Source organism: Nelumbo lutea, chromosome 2 (assembly GCF_056320005.1).
Source record: "Nelumbo lutea isolate HS-2025 chromosome 2, American lotus-T2T, whole genome shotgun sequence".
Taxonomy (NCBI): domain Eukaryota; kingdom Viridiplantae; phylum Streptophyta; class Magnoliopsida; order Proteales; family Nelumbonaceae; genus Nelumbo; species Nelumbo lutea.
In genome coordinates, this window is record NC_142685.1 from 33,812,324 (window position 1) to 33,835,483 (window position 23,160).

Genomic DNA, 23,160 nt, shown 5'->3' on the forward strand with positions numbered 1-23,160 from the left:
TCCATGTTAACATCCAAAGGATTATCAGCCATATTTGCCACATATCTTCCTCCTGTAACTTTGGCTCGTTATTCTTTAAGTTCCTTATATCATTTTGGATAACCATGCAATTTGAAGCATGTATCCTTAGTATGACCGCCCATGTTATAGTGATCACAAGACAGCTTCTCATATTTCTCATTCTTTTTGTCATTATAACTTGACTTCTTATGATTTCCTCTTCCAGCTCCAAATCCTCTTCCCATAGGTGCTTTCACAAACATTGTTGAGTTCTCAACTTTCTCAGCTAAGTTAAGATGAACCTCTCGTTGCTTCTCAACTCGCAAGATCATTGAATAAGCCTTGTTGACTGAAGGCAGGGGCTCCATCACCAAGATCTAGTTCCTCACATGATCAAAATCATCACTAAGGCCCATTAAAAACTGCATTAGCTTGTTAGAACAAGCAAGATCTGAAACATTCTTCCCAACACCACATGTACAATTCTTATAAGTACATTGTAGTATTGGCTGCACACAGACCAATTCATCCCATAGTTTCTTCAACTTTGTGAAGTACTTCACCACTGACTGACTTCCTTGAGAAATAGTACTTATTTCTCTTTGAATTTGGTAAATCTGCGGTCTATTAGATTCACTAAATCTCTCTTCCAACTCCAACCAAAGTTCTCTAGCAGTTGATGCATAGAGAAAAGTTTCCACTATTTTCTTAGAAATAGAGTTCAAGATCCATGATCTGATCATACAATCCACACAAATCCACTGATCATAATCAGTAGAATCTTCTTCTGGCATCACACACCTTCCATCGATGAATCCGAGCTTCATCTTAGCTCCTAGGGCTATCTTAATCGATCTACTCCAAGACAAATTGTTGTTACCTGTCAAAGGAGTCATGACAAGTTGCATTCCTGGATGATCCAAGTTTGCCAAAGCCATTGGATCTCCATTAAAGGTACTTGTCGTTTCCTTGTGCATAGTTGCAGTTCTAGTTTGAGGTGCAACCACAACCGCTGGATCTTCAATCACTTCCATTCTTTCAGCTGACACAAAAACAAAACAACTACTATCTAATCTTCAAAAGAATCAACAAGATGGAGTACAGGCAGATCTGGATCGATTTGCTCTGATACCATGAAAAATTCTAGAGGAGAAGAAAACTAGAAGATAGAGAAAATTTTCTTGTATTAGTTCAATGTGATTGTACAAGATACAAAATGACTATTTATAAAAGAAATAAACTTTGGCTTATCTAATCTAAGAAACTAACCAACTTGTACAACAAACTAACAACTATACTAACAGACTAACTAACCGTAGCTAACTAATTAACCATTCAAACTATATATAATCTATACAAATCAAACAAGACAGGTTGACATAGAACAATTGAGAAAAAGATGGGAAAAGTCTTCAAGACCATTATTACAGAGCACACAAGTGGGATCAAATCAATTAGAAGCTTTAGAGAGCAATGACTTAAGAGGGAGAATCTTATAAATACATCTCCAAATGAAAACCAAAATCCTGGGGGGAGATCATTAAGGCTCCAGAAAGATTTCTAAGAGAGACCCGATAAAGCAATGGTGTTACCAGAAGTGCTTGGTTGCGAAGCTTGAAATTCTTTGTATGCTAAGGCACAAGTAAATTTTCCGTGAGGAGTAAGAGTCCAAACAAGGTGATCTTGTTTTGAGTAAGGGTTCATGGGGAGCTCTAACTTCATGATCCTATTAGCATTTTTAGGTCCAAACCTAGAATTAATAGCTTGGGTATTACACTTATTAGATGAGAAGTCGATGAGCTTAGCTACTTTCACATTCCTATTAATAGAATGAGGAGGGGAATCAAGAACAAGCCCAAGAATCCATGGGTCATCAAAAGTGTTGGTGCTCCAACCATTTGAAATCATAGAACGGTCTCCCCTAAGTAAATTCATTCTAGAGTCAAGCATGCAGCACCAAATGACCGAAGTGTTGCCCCCCATTTTTAACTTGCCAAAATGACTCATTTTCATTCAGGTATTTGAGAGATAGAAGATTGGCCCAGGGTCTATTTTGATTGGTTAAGAATCTCTAGGAAAGTTCCATAATCAATATTCTATTCCTGGTGGTAGAATCTTGAAAGCCTAAGCCCCCAAAATCTTTGCTTTTCATAAAGTTTCCCCATCTTTGGAGGTAAATGTGAGGATTGACATGAGAGTAACCCCACCAGAAATCCCTTGCCATGGAGTTGATTTTGGAGCTGATAAATTAGAGTAATACTTGGGTAGCCACGAAAAAGGAAGGAATAGCCTCAATTGTAGATTTAATTAACACCTCTTTTCCTACATTGGATAAAAAAAATGGTTTTCCAAGAATTGAGTTTTTTTTCTTTGCATTTATCAATAATGAAATTCTAATATTTCGTTCGAGAACTTTGCTTGAGAAAGGGCATGCCAAGATATATTTCGTGGCCGATCATAATCCAAACACCCAAAGATTCTGCAATCTTACCTCTGTGTCTTCGAAGAACATTTGAATTGAAAAACATAGAGGATTTGACTAAATTGAGTTCTTGACCTGACCAACTACTAAACAGAGAGAGAATATGTTTAAGATTTGTGATTTCTCTTGAAGAACACTTGCCAATGAGTAAGATATCATCTGCAAACATCAGGTGGTTCAATTTGGGGCAGTTTCTTGGCAACTTTGAAGCCAGAAAGTGTATCATTCTCCAAATTTAGTATCAGCATTCTAGAGAAAATATCCATGTAAAGAACAAAGAGGTATAGCGAAAGAGGACAGCCTTGACGCAAACCTCTTTGAGGCTTGAAAGGATCACTAGGAAAGCCATTAAGGCCCTATTTGATTTCTCTTTTAAAAAGTATTTTTTTTTTAAGACATGGGACCATACATTATGTGGCTTTTAATTACTTATAGGTTTTTACCAAGTGGGGAAGAAATATTTCTTGTTAAAAGAAGCACTTCTTAAAAAAGTGACTAGGATGTGGCTTTTTTTCAGCACTTTCTGAAAAAAGCGCTTCTTCATTTGAATGGGACGAACTTGCCCTTGTTTTTTTTAATGACAAAAATACCCCCACATTGTGGGTCCACCGGTGGCGTTCGACAGTGAGAAAAAACGGTTGGGGGACCTATGTTTGGGTGACTTCAACGGTGACTTCCCACCATCTAGCTGCTGATGACTAGAAGGTGAGTTCGCCCAAACTCCTCCCCACCATGTTCGTTTTTTTTAGGTTTTTTGGGTGATTATTTCTCTTTTTTTTTTGTGTTCATATGAGAAATCCGAAATTCTTTTGGGCATTTTTTTGTTAGAAATCATGCAAAAAAATTGCTTAAGTTGGATGAATATTTGTGTGAAATTTTGCTGAAGTTGGATGAATATTTGCGTGAATATATTCTTCAATTGTGATTGAATTTTTTTCTTTATTTGATATAATATTTGTGAATATATTTTTTTGATAACCTAAAATTTCATTTTTTTTCGAATAATCTGAATTTGGTCATCCTATTTTTTTTTTAATTTGATAATGGTGGTGTTTTTTGTGAAAGTGCTTTTTGGAAGTAGTTTGTGAAAGATGTTCCATAAAAGCACTTTCTGGAAGTATTTTATGAAAGTTGGTCATTAAAAAAACTTTCTTGAAGTAATTTGTGAAAAATGCTCCCTAAAAGCACTATCAGGGTGTATTTTGTGAAATTTGTTTCTTGAAAGCGCTTTCTAGAAGGAATTTGTGAAAATTGGTCCTTAAAAGTGCTTTCTGAAAATAATTTGTGAAAATTGCTCCCTAAAGCACTTTCTAGAAGTATTTTGTGAAAACGGGTTCTTAAAAGTGCTTTCTGAATGTAATTTGTGAAAACTATTCCCTAAAAGCATTTTTGGAAGTATTTTGTGAAAACTGGTCCTTAAAAGTGCTTTCTAGAAGTAATTTTTGAAAACTGCACCATAAAATCACTTTATAAAAATATTTTGTGAAAATTGCGCCTTGAAAGTGCTTTATGGAAGTAGTTTGTAAAAACTACTCCTTAAAAGCACTTTCTAAAAGTACTTTGTGAAAAATAATCCTTAAAAATGCTTTCTGAAAGTACTTTAGTGAAATTAATCCTTAAAAAATCTTTTTGAAAGTATTTATTATTTGGTGAAATTGATCCTTGAAAATGCTTCCTAGAAGTACTTTGTTGTTGTTGTTGTCGTTGTTATTATTATTATCCATGTGGCACTCCATGTGTGGGTCCACATGGGCTCTCATGTGTCATGATATGGTGATGTGGCGATTTTTCATTGAAATGTATATTATAATGATATGGAAAGCATTGTTTATAAGAATGTGTGGAGTGAAGGCTAAAAGTGTCATTTTAAGTAATACAAGCACTTATGGGAAAACTAGGTCACCAAATATCCCCACCCCAATAAGTGCTTAAAAAACACAATAAGTGGTTGTCAAGTGTGTCACCAAATAGCCTTCAAGCCCTGCTAAAAGAAGCACTTCTAAAAAGTACTTGTGCAACAAATACTTTTTCTCCAAACCTCTTATTCACCAAACAGAGCCTTAGAATGATAGAGAAAGACCTAGAGGTAATGAAGGCATTGATCAACTTACAGAATTGAGGAGAGAAACTACACAAATGTGGACTCTAGAGAAGCAAGGCCCATTCCACCCAATCCTAGGCCTTTGATAAATCAAGCTTCAATAGAAAACTGCTATTGGACCCACACTAAGCTAGCAAATTTTAGTATGTACATATGTTATTTTATGTTATATTATATATTTTACATTTGAAATATTATAATATAATATATATTATGTATGATATTATATATTAATAATGTATAAAATAAATTTAGTTTAATATAAAATATTATATATTATATGTAAAAGGTGTAAGCCCAAGGCTTATATTTCAAGCTTGGAAATTGGGTTGGGCCAAGCCTAGGCTATAGCAATTATCATATGTACAAAACTTGACCCAAGCTTGGCCCAAACTAATCCATGATCACCCCTAAATTTAATCCATCCAATCCTGATTAAACAAAGGAATATAAATTTATAATTATTATGTATTGGCATCAGGGGTTATTTTGTCATAAAATGTTTAGTAAGGTTGACCAGTCATTCAAGGAAAGTCTAATCATGTAAAATACTTAAATACTTATGTGGACAAATTCCATTAATGATCACTAATGGTAATCTAACGGATTCTAACGGAATGTGACTTTTGGATAATAAAACTCACCACCGAGGGGCCCTCTAGAAGATTTGAAAAGTCATGCATGATGAGTTTAAGAGATGTGAAAAAGTCATGGTATAATATCCCTATTTATTTTCTTTTATTTTCTTTTCTAGTGGACCCATCTTTTTCGTTTTCTTTTCTTCCTTTTTCTCTCCTCTCCTTTCTCTCCTAGTTTCTCTTCCTCTTCTCTTCTTCTCTCCCCTTCAGGCCTCACCTTTTTTCCTTCTTTCCTTTTCATTATTTTCTTCATTCCCCTCTTTCCCCCTTCCCTTTTCCTCCTCCGACCTCTCTTTTTCTCTTCCCCATATCTCCCTGCAGTCTCCCTCCTAGATTCTTTTTTTTTTCCTTCCTTTGTCTTCCTCTCCACCCATTTTTGGTTTCCCCTCTTCCTCTTCTTCTCCCTTGCCCCCTCTTTCCATTTTAGGAGGAAGCCCTATTCTCTTGAAGCCCTTTAAATCCAAAAAAGTTTCCCTTCCGCCTCTTCTTCTTCAGTAGATCTGTATACTAAGAGAAAACCATCTACACTTCTTCTCCCTAATACTCTAGAATCAAAAGGGAAAACCCTCAAATAGCTTGTACGTACTCCTCACCGGGAGAAGCATCTCCACAACCATCCATAGGACTTTAATAATGGTGTAACCAGCCCACCATACGTTTGCTCTCGAATAGTGGAAAACAGAATAAGAATCCAACATGTACAGGTAGGAGCTACCAAAACACACCCTTGTCCACTTCATTTGTAGCAATTGATCTAAGCTATCAAAATGAAGTACTAAAATTAGTCGAGCCAAAGATCCAAGCCAATAAAGTAATCTACTAAGATTAATTGATTAATCTGAATCGTCTATGTAAACCAAGATTTCAACTAATTTAGGTTATCTAAATAATATACCAAATCAAGGCAATCAAAGTGGTATTCTAAAGAGAGCATATTTCTATGACCACGGTCATAGAATTCCCTTGTGACCTGAAACACAGCTACGCCAGTGATAGAAATTAAGGGGGTGCTTTGTAGCATAGATGAGAAATTGGATGGTGTGTTTTCATTCACACTACACCTCCATAGAGTTACTTTGATTAATGATAAAAATAGAATTAAAAAGTAAACTAGCATAAAAAGAAAATTGATTTTACATCTAATTGATGATCAATGGTCCATAGAGAGGTAAATTATGTGACTTAACTCAATCTCAAATTGACCCTAATTTTAGACAAGTTAACTTCGATTTTTAATAGTCAACTTGGGCCTAATCATAGGCTCAAAAGTTTGGGCTTTTTTATTTTTTGGTTAGACCCAAACTTAACCATTATGTAGCTAAAGTCAGGCCTAATTATATACATACAATCATAAATATATATATGGGGCTAATTGGCATAACCAAGTAACCATAGTGCATCAAATTTCAATGCAAGTTGGGCCCAAGTGGATAAATCAAGCTTGATTTTGGTATAAAGCCTTGAGTCCAATGTATAGGATTGGATTGGGTTAAGCTTAAATTCATTCCAGCCTACTCAACTTGCAACATAATGGTCCATTCGTTTGGATAAATGGGTTAACCAATAATGTCATAATTAAATAATAAAAATTTAAAAAATAGATACAAACACAATTTATAGAAAATTTTGACATACTGAAGATATTATAAACTTGTCATATCAAACAAAAATAAGTGTGATAAACACAAATTACTTATAGAATTTATTATGTAAATAGAATAAAAAAATTAAATTGCCCAAAAATGAGATTGTTTTTTTTTTTTCAAATCGAATAAGCTAGTACATGATATCATAATTATATAATAAAAACTCAAAAATAGATAGAAATAAAAATAGAAAAACACAAATTATGTATAAAATTTGTGCACATCTCTAATATTATATATTTGTCATACTAAACAAAAACAATTATGATAAATAAGAACTATTTTTATTAACAATGAAAATGAAATATAAAATCTAAATCCAAGAGCACACTTCGATTATTTATCCTTTTGAAATGATTCTAATAAGGATATAGAAATTATTGTTATCTAAAATTGCCACGTACAAACTTATGTACATATTTACTAATGAATGTGCAAATTGTGAACACTTTTATTTGTTTTGCATTACAAGCAGTATCCATTTTATTTCTCTTCTAGTCATTGCAACAATATGTTTGATATGCTGAACTGTTTCCATTCCTGAGAGTAGGCTTAAAATATTGATACAATACGGTCAATAGATATTACATTTTGGGCTGAGGGACATGATACACCACTGGTAAATAATTATACCCCAAATTGGCATCAAAGAGCATCCCAAGGTCAGTTATTCTCAGAAAGGAAATTCAGGAGTAAATAGAAAAAAGCGTGCAACCGATACGAGAATCATTCATGGTGCTTGAGCCACAGGTCAATACTGATGTAAATTGATAAAGAATCCTATGCACTGGGAATTTAAAAACCTGTTAGAATAGCATGATGAAGAAATGTTTACAGTTGCCTCGTCAAAAATCACCCTGGGTTCAAAAAACTTAATTCAAAAAGAATTCAAGAATGTCAAGCCAAATAAATTTCTGGGTCCCACCCACCATATTTTACCGAACAAGGAATCGAACACCATTTCATAGGTTTGAGTCTATGGTATACAAATAAGAAAAATCTGCCATTTTCTAACTGGCAAGTGGCAACGTGTGCCACATTTGGACTAAAGATCCATTCTGCCATTTCAAGTACATTCTTGCAATAATTAAATCAGTTTAATTATGAAAGGAAGTAATATCAAATCTTTACATTTACAGAAAGCACTCAAGCTCCTTAGATGATGAAAGACTATGTGCCCCGGCGGTATTCCAATTGTTTGGTATTCTCCAACAGTATCTGTCAAGAAGAAGAAAGCTAAATATCAATAACACCCACTGGGCTTGCGGAATGTAATCAATTTATATTTCATCAAGAATCGCAGTTTTATTAAACAATATTAAAAGAAAATGTAATTTAACTGCAATGAAATATAAAGCTTATGGAATCAAATACATTCAAAGCAAAGAGAATGTGCATAAATCTTGAACATAGTAAACCTAGCAAAAATCTCACCTCTCGAATGTAGTTTGCAACTGCTTTGCACCCTTCTATTGCAAGTTGCATGACATTTTCAAAGATGTCCATAGGTAGTTTAGAATCCATCTGTAATGGATTGTTCTAGAAGTTAAAATTCTATGCATAATTCAAGTGACAACTTTCTAACTTCCACATCAAAAAAGTAATAGTCAAATTTCAAAACAGAAAATACTGATTTAATCAAGGACAGAATGCATGAAAAAATTGGCAACTTCAAAATGTTGATGCATCCAAAGCATTCCAGATCTGATGTGTTCCTTAAGTAAAAATAAGACCACAGTGAATTAAATCTAATAAGTAAACCAGCATACATGTCCCCACACTGTGTTTCCTCAGTCTGGGCTCCTTTTAACTAAAAATTTCAGAATAAAAAGTATAATCAACTCTTAAAAATAACTGAAAACTGAAATGACAAAGAGCACATACTATGACATTTTCAAAGAGTACTGTACCCTAGTAAAATATCATGTTTGAAAATGGACAGAAGACCAATCAAAGATGAAATATCAGATTGGGACCTGAAGGAGTGTCACTTTATCTGACTTTGATAGAATTCCTACAGTGACATCAGGGCCCCCAGCACTATCTTCTACATAGTTCAGATCTGCCCATATCACAAAAAGTACATAAATAAATAAATGAGAGAAGTTTAAGAGCTCAAATATATGAACTCTTGAATACTTCTGAATAACAAATTTAAGGGAAAATACCTAGCAAAGGAGTACTGTTGAGATATCCAGCACTACAGGAAGTGATGAGGTCACACATTGGAATCCCAGCATCTGCAAGAGCCAGAGTTGCAGCATTGATACATGCAGATCTTGTTCCTACACACAAAGATGAGTACTGCTACAGTTTATCAACAAATACAGAAATTGAAATTAAGAAAAAGAAATTAATTGAATCATAGTTAATTAAAAGTTCAAAATGATAGAAAATATTGTAAAAGATCATCAACCTCTTAGTCTCTTACAGTATTTTCTTACAATCCTCAGAAGAATAGAAAATAAACAAAAATGTTTGAAATCTAATATTTACTAAACTTTGATCGGTTTACTCTGTCCAAGTACTGTATATTAATCTCAGCATCCAAAAGGGCTTGACATACAATCCATTAGGGTGGTTCCCCATGGCTGACTCAAGTGAAAAGATTTAGGTCACTGAACTTCCCCTTTTTTTATCATTTGAACTTTTCCTTCCTTTTCCTATTTGTGTGTGTGTGACACAGAGAGAGAGAGAGAGAGAGAGAGAGAGAGAGTCTTGTCATAAACCAAACCCAAGATGATTTAGGTATCACCCAAGTTTTTACTTTTCAATTTTTCCTATTAGACTCCATTGTTATTGTTGCTCCCATAGTTGCCATTGTTGCAAATTTGCAGAGGAGAGTTTCTACTTACCTCCATCAGCTTGTAGAACTTGGACAAATATGTCTATCTGAGATGTATATACAAACAAGCATTAGAGAATAGAACAAATATATCTATCTTAGATGCATACAGAAGGGAGCTTTAGTAAATAGACACCCTAAATAAATGTGGAAAATGTCCCCATACAGCAGTAAGAGAGGCAAATAGGCGAAAAGAGATGTAAAAAAACCTGAGAACGAGGCATTAGGTGTGTCAATATGCATGCTTCCATAGTTTGGCGAATGACAAGGGATATCTCCATTGATCGCCTATACACGATAAAAGAAACATTCACGAAACAAGAAGAAAAAAAGCCTTTTGTTTATGGAGTAAATCTATTTACAAGATAACAATCAATAGATCCATTTTGATCTGGTAAGCTATTGCAACATTGGCTTTCTAAGAATATGACAAGCTAAATCTTGTAAGAAAACATCATATGGTACAAATAGTGCAAAATAGTATACTAAATTTCAAAACTAGTGCCAAAGATGCCTGCTCCAAAAGAAAGTGGTTAGGCCTCCAACCAGAGAGAATATTTTACCATGATAGTTTCTAGAAAAAACATCCAAGGGAACCCTAGAATCAAAATTAAGAAACAAAATCAAAGGTGATTTTGGTGACTAGAGAAAATTATGGCACAGATATTTTCAGGTTGCATATATACTCTTATTACTTTGCGAAGATCACTAACACATTACTTCTAGCCGAGGGCATAGATTTGAAAAGGAATCTAGAAAAAATAATGGCATCCCCTGATATTGATATGGCTAAAGCCTGTGATTTCTGGGTGGCCATTTTCACCAAACATTCTTTTTATGATTTGATTCTCCACAACCTTTTTCCTCAAAAATGTTAATAATTGCATCTCAAACAGTTAATTCTCTGTGACAGTTAATGAGGTCAGAGGTTCAACTCTTCCAGAGGTTTGATACAAGGACCCTACTTGACCAAGTCTTTCTAATCTAGCTGAAATCTGAAGAAACTGCTAGTGCAGAACATTAATAAACTTGTTGTGAAAGAAAGATGCATATTGTCAAGGTGATGCCTAGGAAACAAGGCAGCCATGGAAAGTCACCTTGCTTTCATGGCACCATGAATTAAGATAGGGTTCAGTAGTTTGGTCTCCAAGGTTTAGAAGGCCATTGCTGGATAGAGTGGAAGAAAGCATTCAACCACTGTCGAAGTTACAAGAAGCAGAGATTAATGTGGACAGACCTGATGAAAGAAGGTGGAAAGAGTGCAGGAATGGCAGATTCACAGTAAAATCATTTTACAAGGCACTGTCAAGAAATCAGGTGGAAGGATCCAAGTATAAAGGTGTCTGGGGAAACCCAGTTCCTCCAAACATGGAGGCCTTTGCTTGGCTGGTTTCTCTAGATAGCACCCTTACACAATCACATCAAGAGAAAAGGTTTACAACTAGCCAAAAGATGTATTCTGTGTGAGTAAAAGGAAGAGGATGTTCTTCACCTATATTATGGTTGTAATTTCTCATGTTTTGTATGGGGTTTTTTCTTCCAACTCATCAATGAAGACATCTGGACTCCAAGGTCACCAGGAGAAATTTTCACTTGCCAGCCTACATTACAAAGAAGTAAAAAGGATAAAACCTTCTGGAGCTGTATTCCTTTTTCTGTTTGCTGGGAATTATGGAAAGAAAGGAATAGAAGGATCTTCAAAGGAAAAGCCTGCCATAGGATGAAGATATGCTTGAGGATTGGCCCAAAGATAATGGATTGGGCACTACTACCAGAATTCAGAGATATCCCAAGAGACTCTCTTGAAGCAAAGTTTTGGGAAACACTTGTATAAGATGACAATTTTAGGTAACTCCTTGTAATGTTGTAAAAGCTGGAATTAGTTGTTCTCCTTTTCTTCTTTCAGTGATTTCTCATCACCTATTTTTGTAACTCTTTTTTATTTTGAAAAGGTAATGTAAAATTGTATTAATATATTCAAAAAGAAGTATATGTGTATGCTAGTTCACTGTACAAAACGATTATGTACATATGAACACCATTAAGAACCCCCAAAAATTCAACAGCCAAAAAAGAAGACAAAATCATCCTTGAAATGCAGAATACTCAGCTATGCTCTTGGGTTTCCAATGATTAGATTAATCAACCTCTTCTTGATTCTGATTTTGCTTAAAGATCCTCCTGTTCCTTTCACCCCAAATAGCCCAAATTACAGCCAAAGGAATAGATGACCATAATATCTGCCCTTTTTCTATCACACCTCCAAATTTCCAGCTTTCAAAAAGGGACTTGACCAAAGCAGGCAAGCAATTTTGGAATATCTATGGCTTTGAGAAAATGTAACCAATTAACCAAATTCTAGCAAAGAGCTTGCAAAGAATAAACAAACGATTGGAAGTCTCCATCTCTTGGTTGCATAGCACACATAGGGCATCAGGCAAACTCAGCCCCTTTCTGATCAACATATCCTTTGTGAAGCATCTCTCTTCAGCAGTGAACCAGGAAAAGAAATTAATTTTCGAAGGAGCAATCCCGCCCCAAAAGGCTTTACTAGGAAAACAGCTGGTGGACTCCAACCTCAGGCCATTATATAACAATTTAACTGAGAAAGAACCCAATTTAGACCATAACCAAACCCGTTGATGTGAAAATTGTGGATTTAATGTCAAGTTTTGCAGTAGGGAAAGCAGTTCAACATTTGAGACAGCTCCTAATCATAAAAGTTTCTTTTAAAAGAACGGATCCAAAGCACTGAATCACCTCGACTAACATAGAAGGCAGTCACTGAACTCCCTTTATTAGAAGCCAGTGAATACGGACTTCCATTAAAAGGAAACTCTGCGCACCAATTGTCTTTCCAGAACTCCAGCCTATCACCCACCCCTGTCTTGTGCTTGATCCCTTTCATAAAATGAGGGTAAGTTTTGTAAATTCCTTCCAAACACCAGACCCATAAGGACGCTTAGAATTAGTTGCATCCCAACCATTATTAACCCATATTTCTGAGCAATAGTATTCCGCCACAGATGATCAGGTTCATCAAAGAATCTCCAAAACCACCTGCCCAGAAGTGCCATGTTAAAAACCTTTAGCTTTCTGATGCCCAAACCACCCACTTTGAAGGGTTTGTAAATCTGCTCCCAATTTTACCAGGTGATATTTCTGAGAATGCTTCAGCCAATCTACCAGAAATCTCTCATTGCTTTTTCAATTTTCATACCTATTTCCAATGGCATATGGAAGAGGAACATGAATTAAACTAGAATACTAGTCAAAACACATTTTATCAAAGTCAGCCCCCCCCCCCCCCTTTGATCAGTAGAAAAATTATTTTATTAAAACTTTGGAAAGAAGAAAAGATATAAAACTTTTTAGCCCACTTTGCTATTCCAAATTACAAGGATACCCAAAACAGTCCTTGCCTCATAGCACCTTGCTTGGTAAGGTGTCAGCTAAACCATGTGCAATCCTAACCCATTAAAATTCAGCCACTATTTCTTCTGCAATCATTTCCACTTCCTTTAGAATATGCTTTAGGGACCAAGGTTCAAGAAGCCAATTTGTTGTTCACATTCTCCACCACCTAAGCCCATACGCCTTTTGAGGTACATTTGCCCCTAGTGGTAGTCCCAAATATTGCCATCATCTCACTTTTAGCAACCCAACAGATCTCCCAACTCTTGTAAATTTTCCACTTCTCTTACTGCCATCATCTCACTTTTAGCAAGACTTACCTTCAGTCCCAAAACCACCTCTAACCATACTGACAAGTATCTTAGGTGCATCACTTGTTCGGCTTTAGCATTACAAAAAAATAGAGTATCACCACTCATCAAAAATTGGAGGGGAATGTCCTCACCTAAGCTGTTGACAGCAAAGCCCTCCAAACAACCTCTTTCTACAGCTCTAGCAGTCATCTTGCTTAAATTTTCCATCACAATGAGAAATAAGAAATGTGAGAGGAGGTCACCTTGCCTCAGTAGCAGTCTTTCAACTCAGCAGCACCTTTCTTCTTTCATATTAGAGAAATGAAAGAGGCATTGAGGCTTCTCTCTAAAGCTGCTGAAGAGTGAAATACATTTAAAACCTTAAGCAAATCCTCCTTCACCAGTTCCTAATATTTCTTGTAGAATATAATTGTGAAGCCATCTGGCCCTAGGTCTCTGCCCCCCTCCATTTCATCCAAAACTGCTTTGACTTCCTCAAAGAAAGGCTTTTCCAAGTCTGCCACATGTTCCTCTGAGAAACCATCAAAATGCAACCCATCTAATTTTGGCCAAATATTCATAAGATCAGCACAGTGATTTAAAGGCGCACCTAGGCGCAGAGGGAGGCACATTTTAGGGTATGCACCTCACCTAGGTCCTAGGCACATCACTTTCAAAAGGTGCACACCTGGTGCATCTAGCCGTGTGCCTGATGCACCTTGCACCTTAGCCCAAGCGTGTGCCTTCTTAAATTTGTACACTTTTTTGTTTTTTTTCACTCGCTCACCAAAGCTCCGAGAACCTCCTAATTGGTAATGTTGTTCATTCATTCATCCTAATTAGACCTGGCAATGGGGTTGGATGGGTGGATCGGGTTCAGGTTGGGTCAAGACACTTCGGGTTGATTTCGGGTTGGGCCGGAAAATGCTAGACCCTAGCCCTAAATGTTTGGGTTAGAGTTCACCCATGGGTCAATTCAGGTCATCCAAAAAAATAACTAACATTAAAAAAAATACAAGAAAAATGCCAAAATTAAAGGAATTAACATTAAAATTCCAAAAATAAAATAAAAAACTTGAACATTTAACAATTCAAAGAGTAAACAATAAGAGTAAACACTAAATAGTAAAGATTAAAGAGTGGAAATTTCTAAAAATACATAAATAGTCCAAATTAGAACTAACAATCAGGTTAGCGGGTTAACCCATGGCCCAACCTAGTTTTTTCTGGGTTGGATTGGATCAGGTCATTCTGAAATTCAGGTACCTAAATATGATACCCTAACCCTATTTTTTCAGGTTGGGTTGGGTCAGGTTCGCGGGTTGGGTCAACTTTTTGCCAAGTCTAATCCTAATAAAATATCTTCTTAAAAGGCAATTAAATTTATAAAATCATCATTTTTGTGTGAGAATTAAGAATTTAAGACCCAAACATGGACTTGTTTGGGCTTGCCTTGAGGGGCTTGGTACAAAGGCAGCTCATAGAATCGGGAATGCAATATACTTTACATCACATTAGCTACTTGAAGTAATACAATTGAGGAAAAAAAGAGATTGTGGGTTTTACATGCTTGAAAATGTTTTATATGTTTGATTTTATCTTTAACTTTTCATTTGAAGATGCTTTACATGTTATGTTTATGTACTTCAACTTTAGATAATAGGTTTTTAAAGATAAATGAAAACCCTAGGGAGCTTCAAAAAGCGGTTGAGTTGCTTCTTTTGCATCTCCTTTATGCCATTGTCAAGCGCTTGATTTAGCTTTCACTTAAAGCGCTTGATGGGCGCCCTCATCTCTAAGGCTCCCTCCCGCTTGATGGGCGCCCTCATCTCTAAGGCTCCCTCCCACTTGATGGACACCAACACTCCTAAGACCAGAGTTGCACAAGGGATTGTAGTCCCTCTAATGAGCTCATGACTAGTTGCTTCTAACTTGATGGTATCCAAGGCTTCATGAAAGAGCTTCTTCCGAGTCTACCCCTTGTAGCTGATTCATTTAATTCTTCGCCTAGTCTTAGCACCCGCACAGTAGAGGGGAAGAAGCATTCCCTTTCTGACAAAACTAAGCGTCTTGCCGTTGGGTAAAGGCAATAGGAAACTTCTGGGCCAGGAAGGAGCGAAGAGGCATTTTTTATATTTTTGCACCTTGCTTCAAAAAGGCGTGCGCCTCGCCTTGAACCTTGTGCCTCAGGTGCAAATTGTCCCTTGCACTGTTTTTGCAACTTGCACTTTTAAAACACTGGATCAGCATAAAGGTTCTCATAATAGACAATAATTGATTTCCCTAGTTCTTCTTCCCTTTTAATCACCCTTCCTTGAACATTTAACTTCTTGATTGTATTTATCTACCTCCTTTCATTTGCCACCCTACGAAAGAAAGAAGTATTATTATCCCCTTCTTTCAGCCATTGTACTCGGGAGCATTGCCTCAATGGTCCTCTCATTTGTCACCTTATGAAAGAAATATTAATATTCCCGTCTTTCAACTATTGTACTTAAGAGCATTGCCTCAATGGATTTCGCCTTGATAGGTTAATATGTCAAATTCCTTCTTATCTAGTGAGTTCTTCCTCCCTGTTGATATCAGCAATGATTTTCCTGCATTCCTCTTTTTTAATTAACTCTCTCAATTGATGAGATTGCCAGTCTTTTATGTGTGCCTTCAGAAAATGTAATTTTTTGCTGATTATAAAACTAGTTGTACCTTCAAAATTTGCACCTGACTACCATTTAAACACATTTGCTTCGAACTCTTCCATACCCGGCCATCTATGGTCTAGTCTAAAAGGAGAAGGTTTTCGCCTAATTCCTTTGATATCCAACAAATCTGATATTACCCTTGTAAGAGCCTCCTGTGATGAATTAGACAATAATTCTTCTCCAACTGAAGAAATAACAAAACAATCAAGCCACAGTAGAGATGGTCTATCTTGGTTATTGATCCAAGTGTAATGGGCTAACGGGCACCTGCAAGAGGCAAGTCCAGAAGTTCCCATCCTTGTAAGAAATCTGAAAACAATCTTCTACATCTATCATACCGGCATTCGCCCTGCCTGTCTTCAGGTCTCAAAGTTACATTAAGATCTCCCCTTATTAGCCAAGGTCCAGCCCATCTGCTTCTTACCTCGTCTAATTCCTCCCACAACAAAGACTTCAGAGAGGACTCAATGGGCCCATACACTGGTAACCAAAATAAAAACATCCATTTGCAGCCATAGAAGCTTCACTGCAATTAATAAAACCAAAATAGAAACATCCATTTCCTAGGTTAATCAATTATATTTTTAGTAAGATATAAAATTATGACACGATATTAACTAATAATGGATCTCTCCTACTTGCCTATTGATTTTCCTCCTCTCTGGTTATAGAGCCTATGGTGAGAACTACTTACCTAGGGTTACTTCAAGGGAAACCAACCTCCTGAATATGGAAGAAGAGAGAAAGAGAAGGGAGGGTAGAGAAATTGCAAGGGAAAAAACAGATATCTCCTTTTGTTCACTTGAACTTGCTTATATATGGTTTACATCATAGAACACACAATACAAGCATGAGGCCATAACTAACTTGACCTACCTGTCTTCTAATAGGGATGGCAATTTCTACCGTACCCGCCCCAACAGGAAGGGTTTTTTCCCTTGAAAAATGGATTTTGGGGCGGGGACAGGTTTTGGAATTTCACAACCTGTATGAGTATGGGTAACGCACGGTATTAGGCTAAACCTGACCCACCCCAACCTGCATATTATTGGAAGGCATATGAACTTATGTTTTAGATGTTGAATGTGATGATATTTTGATTTTTATGTGAAGGATAATTGATAGTTTATGTGTGCTTAACATGTTTTAATCAAATAATTGCAAATTCCGATGTTTGTTCATGCTATTTTACTTGTTTATTGCTTATATATAACATGAAATAATAGGAAATTAGATGCAAGTTTTGGACCCAACCCACTACACCCTCAAATGTGGGGAGGGTAGGGTCGGGGAGGGTTTTGCATTTTCACATGCGAGGAGGGTCTGAAATCTGAAAATCCAACCCGCTACGGGTCTTGAGAATGATACAGGTTGGAAGGTCTAGGGCGGCAGAAGGGTCTAGAATTTACAAAACCCTCCCTGAACCCACCCTGTTACATCCCTACTTCCTAATATAAATGCATTTGATGGGTGGGCAAGAACCTCTAGAGTCTAGTCTAGGCAGGCTGAGAAATATGGACTTGGTCCTACTTTCTGAACTCAATCTCATCAATTCCCCTCTCCTTAAAAGCAACCTTGTCCCCAAGATTTATGTGGGGAAATTGCTATGAAGGAAGAGTATTCTTCCCATGTAGCCTCCTCTACAAGTAACTAAGTCCATTCAACCAACACTTGGTCATATTTTTTCCAGCTTGGGCCCATCGCACATCCAAGAGTCCATTAGGCTCAATAACATTACAGGCTGGTCATCATCATTAACACTGGTAAAGTAGGACTAATAGCAGTTGTCTGAGGAAGAGCCTTCTAGAGTAAGGAAACATGAAAGATTGGATTGAGTCTAGAGGTTGCCGAGAGAGCCAGACAATAAGCTGCAGCCCCTATTCTCTCAATAATGCAGAATGGTCCAAAGCACTCGGGAGCAAATTTCTGCCACACTCTCTTGGCCAAGGACTACTGCCAATAGGGCTGCAACTGAAGACAAACCCTATCTCCAACTTGGTATTCTACGTTATGATGTTGGGCATGCAACAGATGTGCCTTGAGTGAGCAAAAAATTTCATCTCACTTAAAGACAACTGATCATGCCACTCAAAGAAAAAAAAAAGGACAACTGATCATCATCTTCAATGTTCAAGGAAGATCCCATTTCATAAGACAAAAAAGAGGGGGGGGGGGGGGGGGGGGGGGGGGGTCCTACCAGTGATAACCCGAAAAGGAATCATTCCCATCGATGCATGGTACGTGGAAGAGTACCAAAACTCAGCCCAAGGTAGCCAGCAAAGCCATTGGTGAGGTCTTTCTCCAATAAACAGAGGTGTAAAGTGGGCCGGGCCGGGCTGGGCCGGCACTTCCCGTGGGCAGCCCGCACTAAAGGAGGGTCGTGTCGTGCTGGCCCATGGGCCGTCACAGGCCGTACCGCCCTCCCCGGTGGAAATTTTGGGGGTCGGCCTGGCAAGACCTATGGCCCAGGCCCAGGCTGGCATTATCAAAACTACCATAAGCATGCAAAGTATTTAAAATACTTGCAGCAATAGCTGGGCCACTATGTGGCCATTCAAGCCTAGTAAAACTTAAAATTCTTTTATTCAAAAGCCAATTTTCATCAATGAAATGGCTGGTAACACAAATATATCTAATATTAAATTTGGATGTCCAAACATCCAAAGTAATTACAACTTTAGAATTAAGATTTGCTAACAAAGAAATTAAATTTTGTTTATATGAATAAAAAAATTTTAAAGCATCCGTTCTTATAGTATTCCTAGAAACTTTTTTATATTGTGGGTTTACAAAACCACAACCATTTTTCTAGCTTTGGATCTTCAGCTAATATAAATGGTTGTTCTGCATGTACAATATACTTAGCAAGTTCTTGTCTCATTTTTCTCGCTCATGTGTGAGCAGATGTCTACTCAAATGACCCGTAGCACCCTTGCTACAATAACTAAAGTCCTTCCTACATTTTTGGCAAACAGCCATTTTCCCCTTCCCCTCAATATCCTCTACTTCGAAATTTTTCCAATCCGGGCTACTCAACTTAGAGGCCCTCCTTTTCCCCTAATATTAGTACTAGCGTTGAAAGTTCCACTTCCATCGACATCAATCGCATCAGTGCTAATACTATCATGATGCGATTGAATATCATCAATGGTGAACATGTTGGGGAATCGTTTTTCAAAAGAGCCGGCCATTTTTTTGAATTCTGAAAAGATAAAAAATTAATCTAATTCGACTTACCCGGATTGTCGATTCAAAATCCCAACTTGATTTCAATGGTTGAAGCCTTTCAACGTCCAAGCCTCCCAATTGAGATACTTGAGCTGGTTGAGCAAGCCTTCTTCTTGTTAAAAGTTGAAACTTAATAAAGTTGAGACTTGAGAATTGGAGAATGCAGAATCAGACAATTAGCTAATTAGAATTACCCAGATTGTAGAGAATTGAGAATGTATGAGTATGAGAGAGAGAAGAGATTAAGAGAATTGTTGAATTGGTGTGATGAGAATGGTGGAGGATAAGGCTATTAATAGGAATTGAACATTATTTAATTGCCCAAAATACCCAAAAAACTAGTTGTTAGGAGGGGTATTTTGGTCATTGTAAAGTTATTTATAACTTTACCCAAAAATCCCCCTTAAACTAGTTGTTATATTGCTGTTGGGGGGCATTTATGTCATTTTTTCAACCCCCCATAAGCAAAATACACAAATACCCCCCTAATATGGTTGTTTATAGTCGTTGGGGGGTATTTCTGTAAAAAACCCCAAAAAGCTGAAACTAACTGTTGGGCCCCTTTGTGTGTGTGTGTGTGGTGGGGGGGGCAACGGCTATATTCCGGGCAAACCGAGCACAACGCGCTACGGGCCCCGCGGGCCGTGCTGCGGGCAGGGTCGTGCCGGCCCAACACGGTACGGGCCTTCGTGCCGGGCCTGGCACGGCTCGTGGGCCTTCATGCCATGTCAGGCCAAGCCAGTCTAAATCATGCTGGGCCACGGGCGGCCCGACCCAATTTACACCTCTACCTACAAAACACCACAAGTATGTCCCCAAGAAATGGTTGATCATCTCCAAATTACCATTGGTTTGAGGGAGATAATTTGTGGAATGAACAAGGTCGGTGCCCTAAAGCTTAAAATATTCCAATGTTTTAAAAGTGCAAGGTGCAAAAAAAACGCAAGGGCCAACTTGCACCTGAGGCGCAAGGCACAAGGCGAGGCACACACCTTTTTGAAGCAAGGCACAAAATTACAAAAAAAAAAGATACTAAAAAATAAAAAATGCCAAAAAATTCAAAAAAATGCCAATTTAAAAAAAATAAAAAAATATTAAACATAACGTTAATAAAAAATATAAACTTAAATTTTAAAATAAAATTTTTAAAAAACCTATTATCTAAAATTAAAATACATAAATATAACATGTAAAGCATATTCAAATGAAAATTTAAAAATAAAAGCAAACATATAAAGCATTTTCAAGCATGTAAAACCCACAATTTCTTTTTTTTTTTTTCTCAATTGCATTACCTCAAGTAGATGTGGTGTAAAACATATTGCATTCTTGATTCTATGAGTCGCCTTTGGACCATGCATCTTAAGGCATGCCCAAACAAGTTCATGTTAGGGTCTTAAATTTTTATTTCTCACATAAAAAATAATGATTTTATAACTTTAATTGCCTTTTAAGAAGATATTTTATTAGAATGAATAAATGAACAACCATAGTTTTCAAGGCGCTAAGGTAAACCTAGGCAACGGGGGAGCGCTTAGTCGCCTTGGCGGGCGCCTAGGTGTCGCTTAATGTCTAAAAGAAAAATAAAATAAAAATGGGAACCCCAATTTCTGCCGTTGAAATAGAAATACAGAAGGGCAGATCCCCTATCTTTCTTCTAGAAAAAGAAATAGGCCCCTATTTTTCGTTCCAAAAAAAGAAGAAAGGAGGAGGAAAGAAGAAGGGGCGGAGCCCCTGGTTTTGTTCCAAAAAAGAAAAGAAAAAGAAGGGGCAGAACCCTTGTTTTTTGTTCCAGCAGCAGAAGAAGAAGAAGAGGGAGAAGAGGAGGAAGAGGAGGAGTTGGAAAGAAGAAGGGGCAGAGCCCCTGTTTTTGTTCCAAATAAAGAAAAAGAAGGGGGGTAGAGCCCCTGTTTTTTGTTCCAGAAGAAGGAGAGGAGAAGGAAAAAAGAAGGGGCAGAGCCCCTATTTTTGTTCCAAAACAAGAAAATAAGAAAGGGCGGAGCCCCTATTTTTTGTTTTGGAAGAAGAAGAACGAAAAGCCATACCTTCTGTGATCGATTTGCCTTTCTTCTTCAAAGACATACAGCTTGGAACTTGATGAGGATACCTCTTGACTCGTCTTCGAAAAGCCATACCTTCTCAGAACCCACCTTCATATATTTTATCTATCATAAACCTTAAAAGATAAGAAATTAATAAAAAAATATTATATATGAAAGAAATAAAAAGAATGATTCGATGCATCATGTCTATATTTATGCTATAGACTTAAAATATAAAAAAATATTAAATATGAAAAAATTACAATATGTTATAAATAGATCAAATGGGGTTTGGGCGAAGCGAGATCCAAAAAGCGCCTACATGCCTAAGGCGACGCCTAGGCGGGCTTCGGTGAGTGAGCGAAGCAAGCGATATAAGAATTTAAGACCCTAACATGGACATGTTCGAGCTTGACTCGAGGGGCGTGGGCAAAGCCCCCAACCCAGCTGTTAGGCTCAAAAAAAAAAAGCAAAAAGCACAGAATTTTAAAAAGTCGCACACCTAGGCTGAGGCACAAGGCGCATCAGGCACACGCCTTTTAAATCAATGAAATATTCTAACCAAAATTTGCTCATAGAGGTTGGGACTCTGTCAAAGAGGATTGACAAAGGGGTGCCATGGAGCCGAGTAATTTATTGTACAAAGATATGAGCCACCTGAGATGCTGAAATGGATGAGCAGGGAGGCAAAATAACTATACTTGTTGAGCCTATTGACAACCACCATAATCACCGATTTGCCAAAAAGAAAGTGGCAACCCTATAATGAAATCCCTGCTAACCTCATCCTATACCAGATTTGGTGTAGGAAAGGGCTGAAGTAACCCAATTGGACGGTGAGCATCATATTTGTACTGCTAGCAAACTGAACACTCAGTAATGAATTCCCAGACTATCTTCTTCATGCATGGCCAGTAATAACTTGAAGCAAGTCATTTGTAGAAGGGTAGGTGGAAGTACTAGGCAGCCCTTGTAGACCAGTTCCCCTGAGTGTAAAACCCAACTTTGCTTGAGAATCTCATAGCAGTTGAGCCCAAAGCTGGGTCAATGCCAAGTCTTGCTAGGCTGCCTCCTTTAAATCTGATAGTAATGGGTACATAGGTTTAGAGAATGAGATGGCACTGAGTTCATGGGCTCAAGATAATGAATCTGCCACCTTATTGGCTACTCTGGGCTTGTATTCAACTTTGTAATCAAATCAAAGCCCAAAAGTTTATAGAACCATTGCTCTTGCTTGGGGCCATGAATTTGCTGTTCAAGCATGTGCTTAAGACTTAGATGGTCTATTCGAATGACAAATGGCCAGCCCAGCAAAAATGGTCATCATTTTTGGACTGAAAAGAGACAAGGCCATGAATTCTTTTTCATAAGTCAAATTGGCTTGGGCCTTTAAAGATAAGGCGTTACTGTACAAGGTAATGGGCTATTCTGAGTAAGAACCACCCCTATACTGACACTTGAACCATCACATTTCATAACAAACTCCTAAGAGAAATTTAGCAATGTTAAAGTTGGAGGAGAAGAAACCGCTTGTTCAAGGGCTTCAAAGGCCTAATTCACATTGGTGTCCCAAACGAATGCCTCTTTTTTCAAGATTTGGGTGACTAGCAGCTATGGTACCACAGTTTTGAAAAAAAAAAAATCCATAATAGCTGTTGGAATGTTTACTTTATTTTTTATGGTTGTATTCTGCCGAGTTAGGGTCTGTTTGGTCTGGTTAAAGTAGTTTTTTATCATTGTTTATGTACTCTAATTAAAGAAGGGGCATAAGG

The 23,160-nt window shown here is 37.2% G+C and overlaps 2 protein-coding genes across 10 annotated transcripts in view; both read right to left on the reverse strand.

The window, feature by feature from the left end:
• Window positions 1-377: 377 nt before the first annotated feature.
• On the reverse strand, window positions 378-1,034 carry LOC148869745 (uncharacterized). The gene has a single exon (XM_088969934.1). It carries the CDS (start codon window positions 1,032-1,034, stop codon window positions 378-380), a length of 657 nt encoding a protein of 218 aa, XP_088826060.1.
• A 6,728-nt stretch (window positions 1,035-7,762) lies between these two features.
• RRP41 (3'-5'-exoribonuclease family protein) overlaps window positions 7,763-23,160 on the reverse strand; it is a 43,275-nt gene continuing 27,877 nt past the window's right edge. For all 9 annotated transcript variants that reach the window (XM_088969718.1, XM_088969715.1, XM_088969713.1 and 6 more), the window contains 6 exons: window positions 9,922-10,000; window positions 9,723-9,759; window positions 9,036-9,152; window positions 8,844-8,929; window positions 8,302-8,391; window positions 7,763-8,085 (listed from right to left, as the gene is read on the reverse strand). In XM_088969718.1, the coding sequence (XP_088825844.1) occupies window positions 8,038-8,085; window positions 8,302-8,391; window positions 8,844-8,929; window positions 9,036-9,152; window positions 9,723-9,759; window positions 9,922-10,000 (457 nt within the window). In that variant the 3' untranslated portion in view covers window positions 7,763-8,037. The remainder of the gene's footprint in view (window positions 8,086-8,301; window positions 8,392-8,843; window positions 8,930-9,035; window positions 9,153-9,722; window positions 9,760-9,921; window positions 10,001-23,160) is intronic.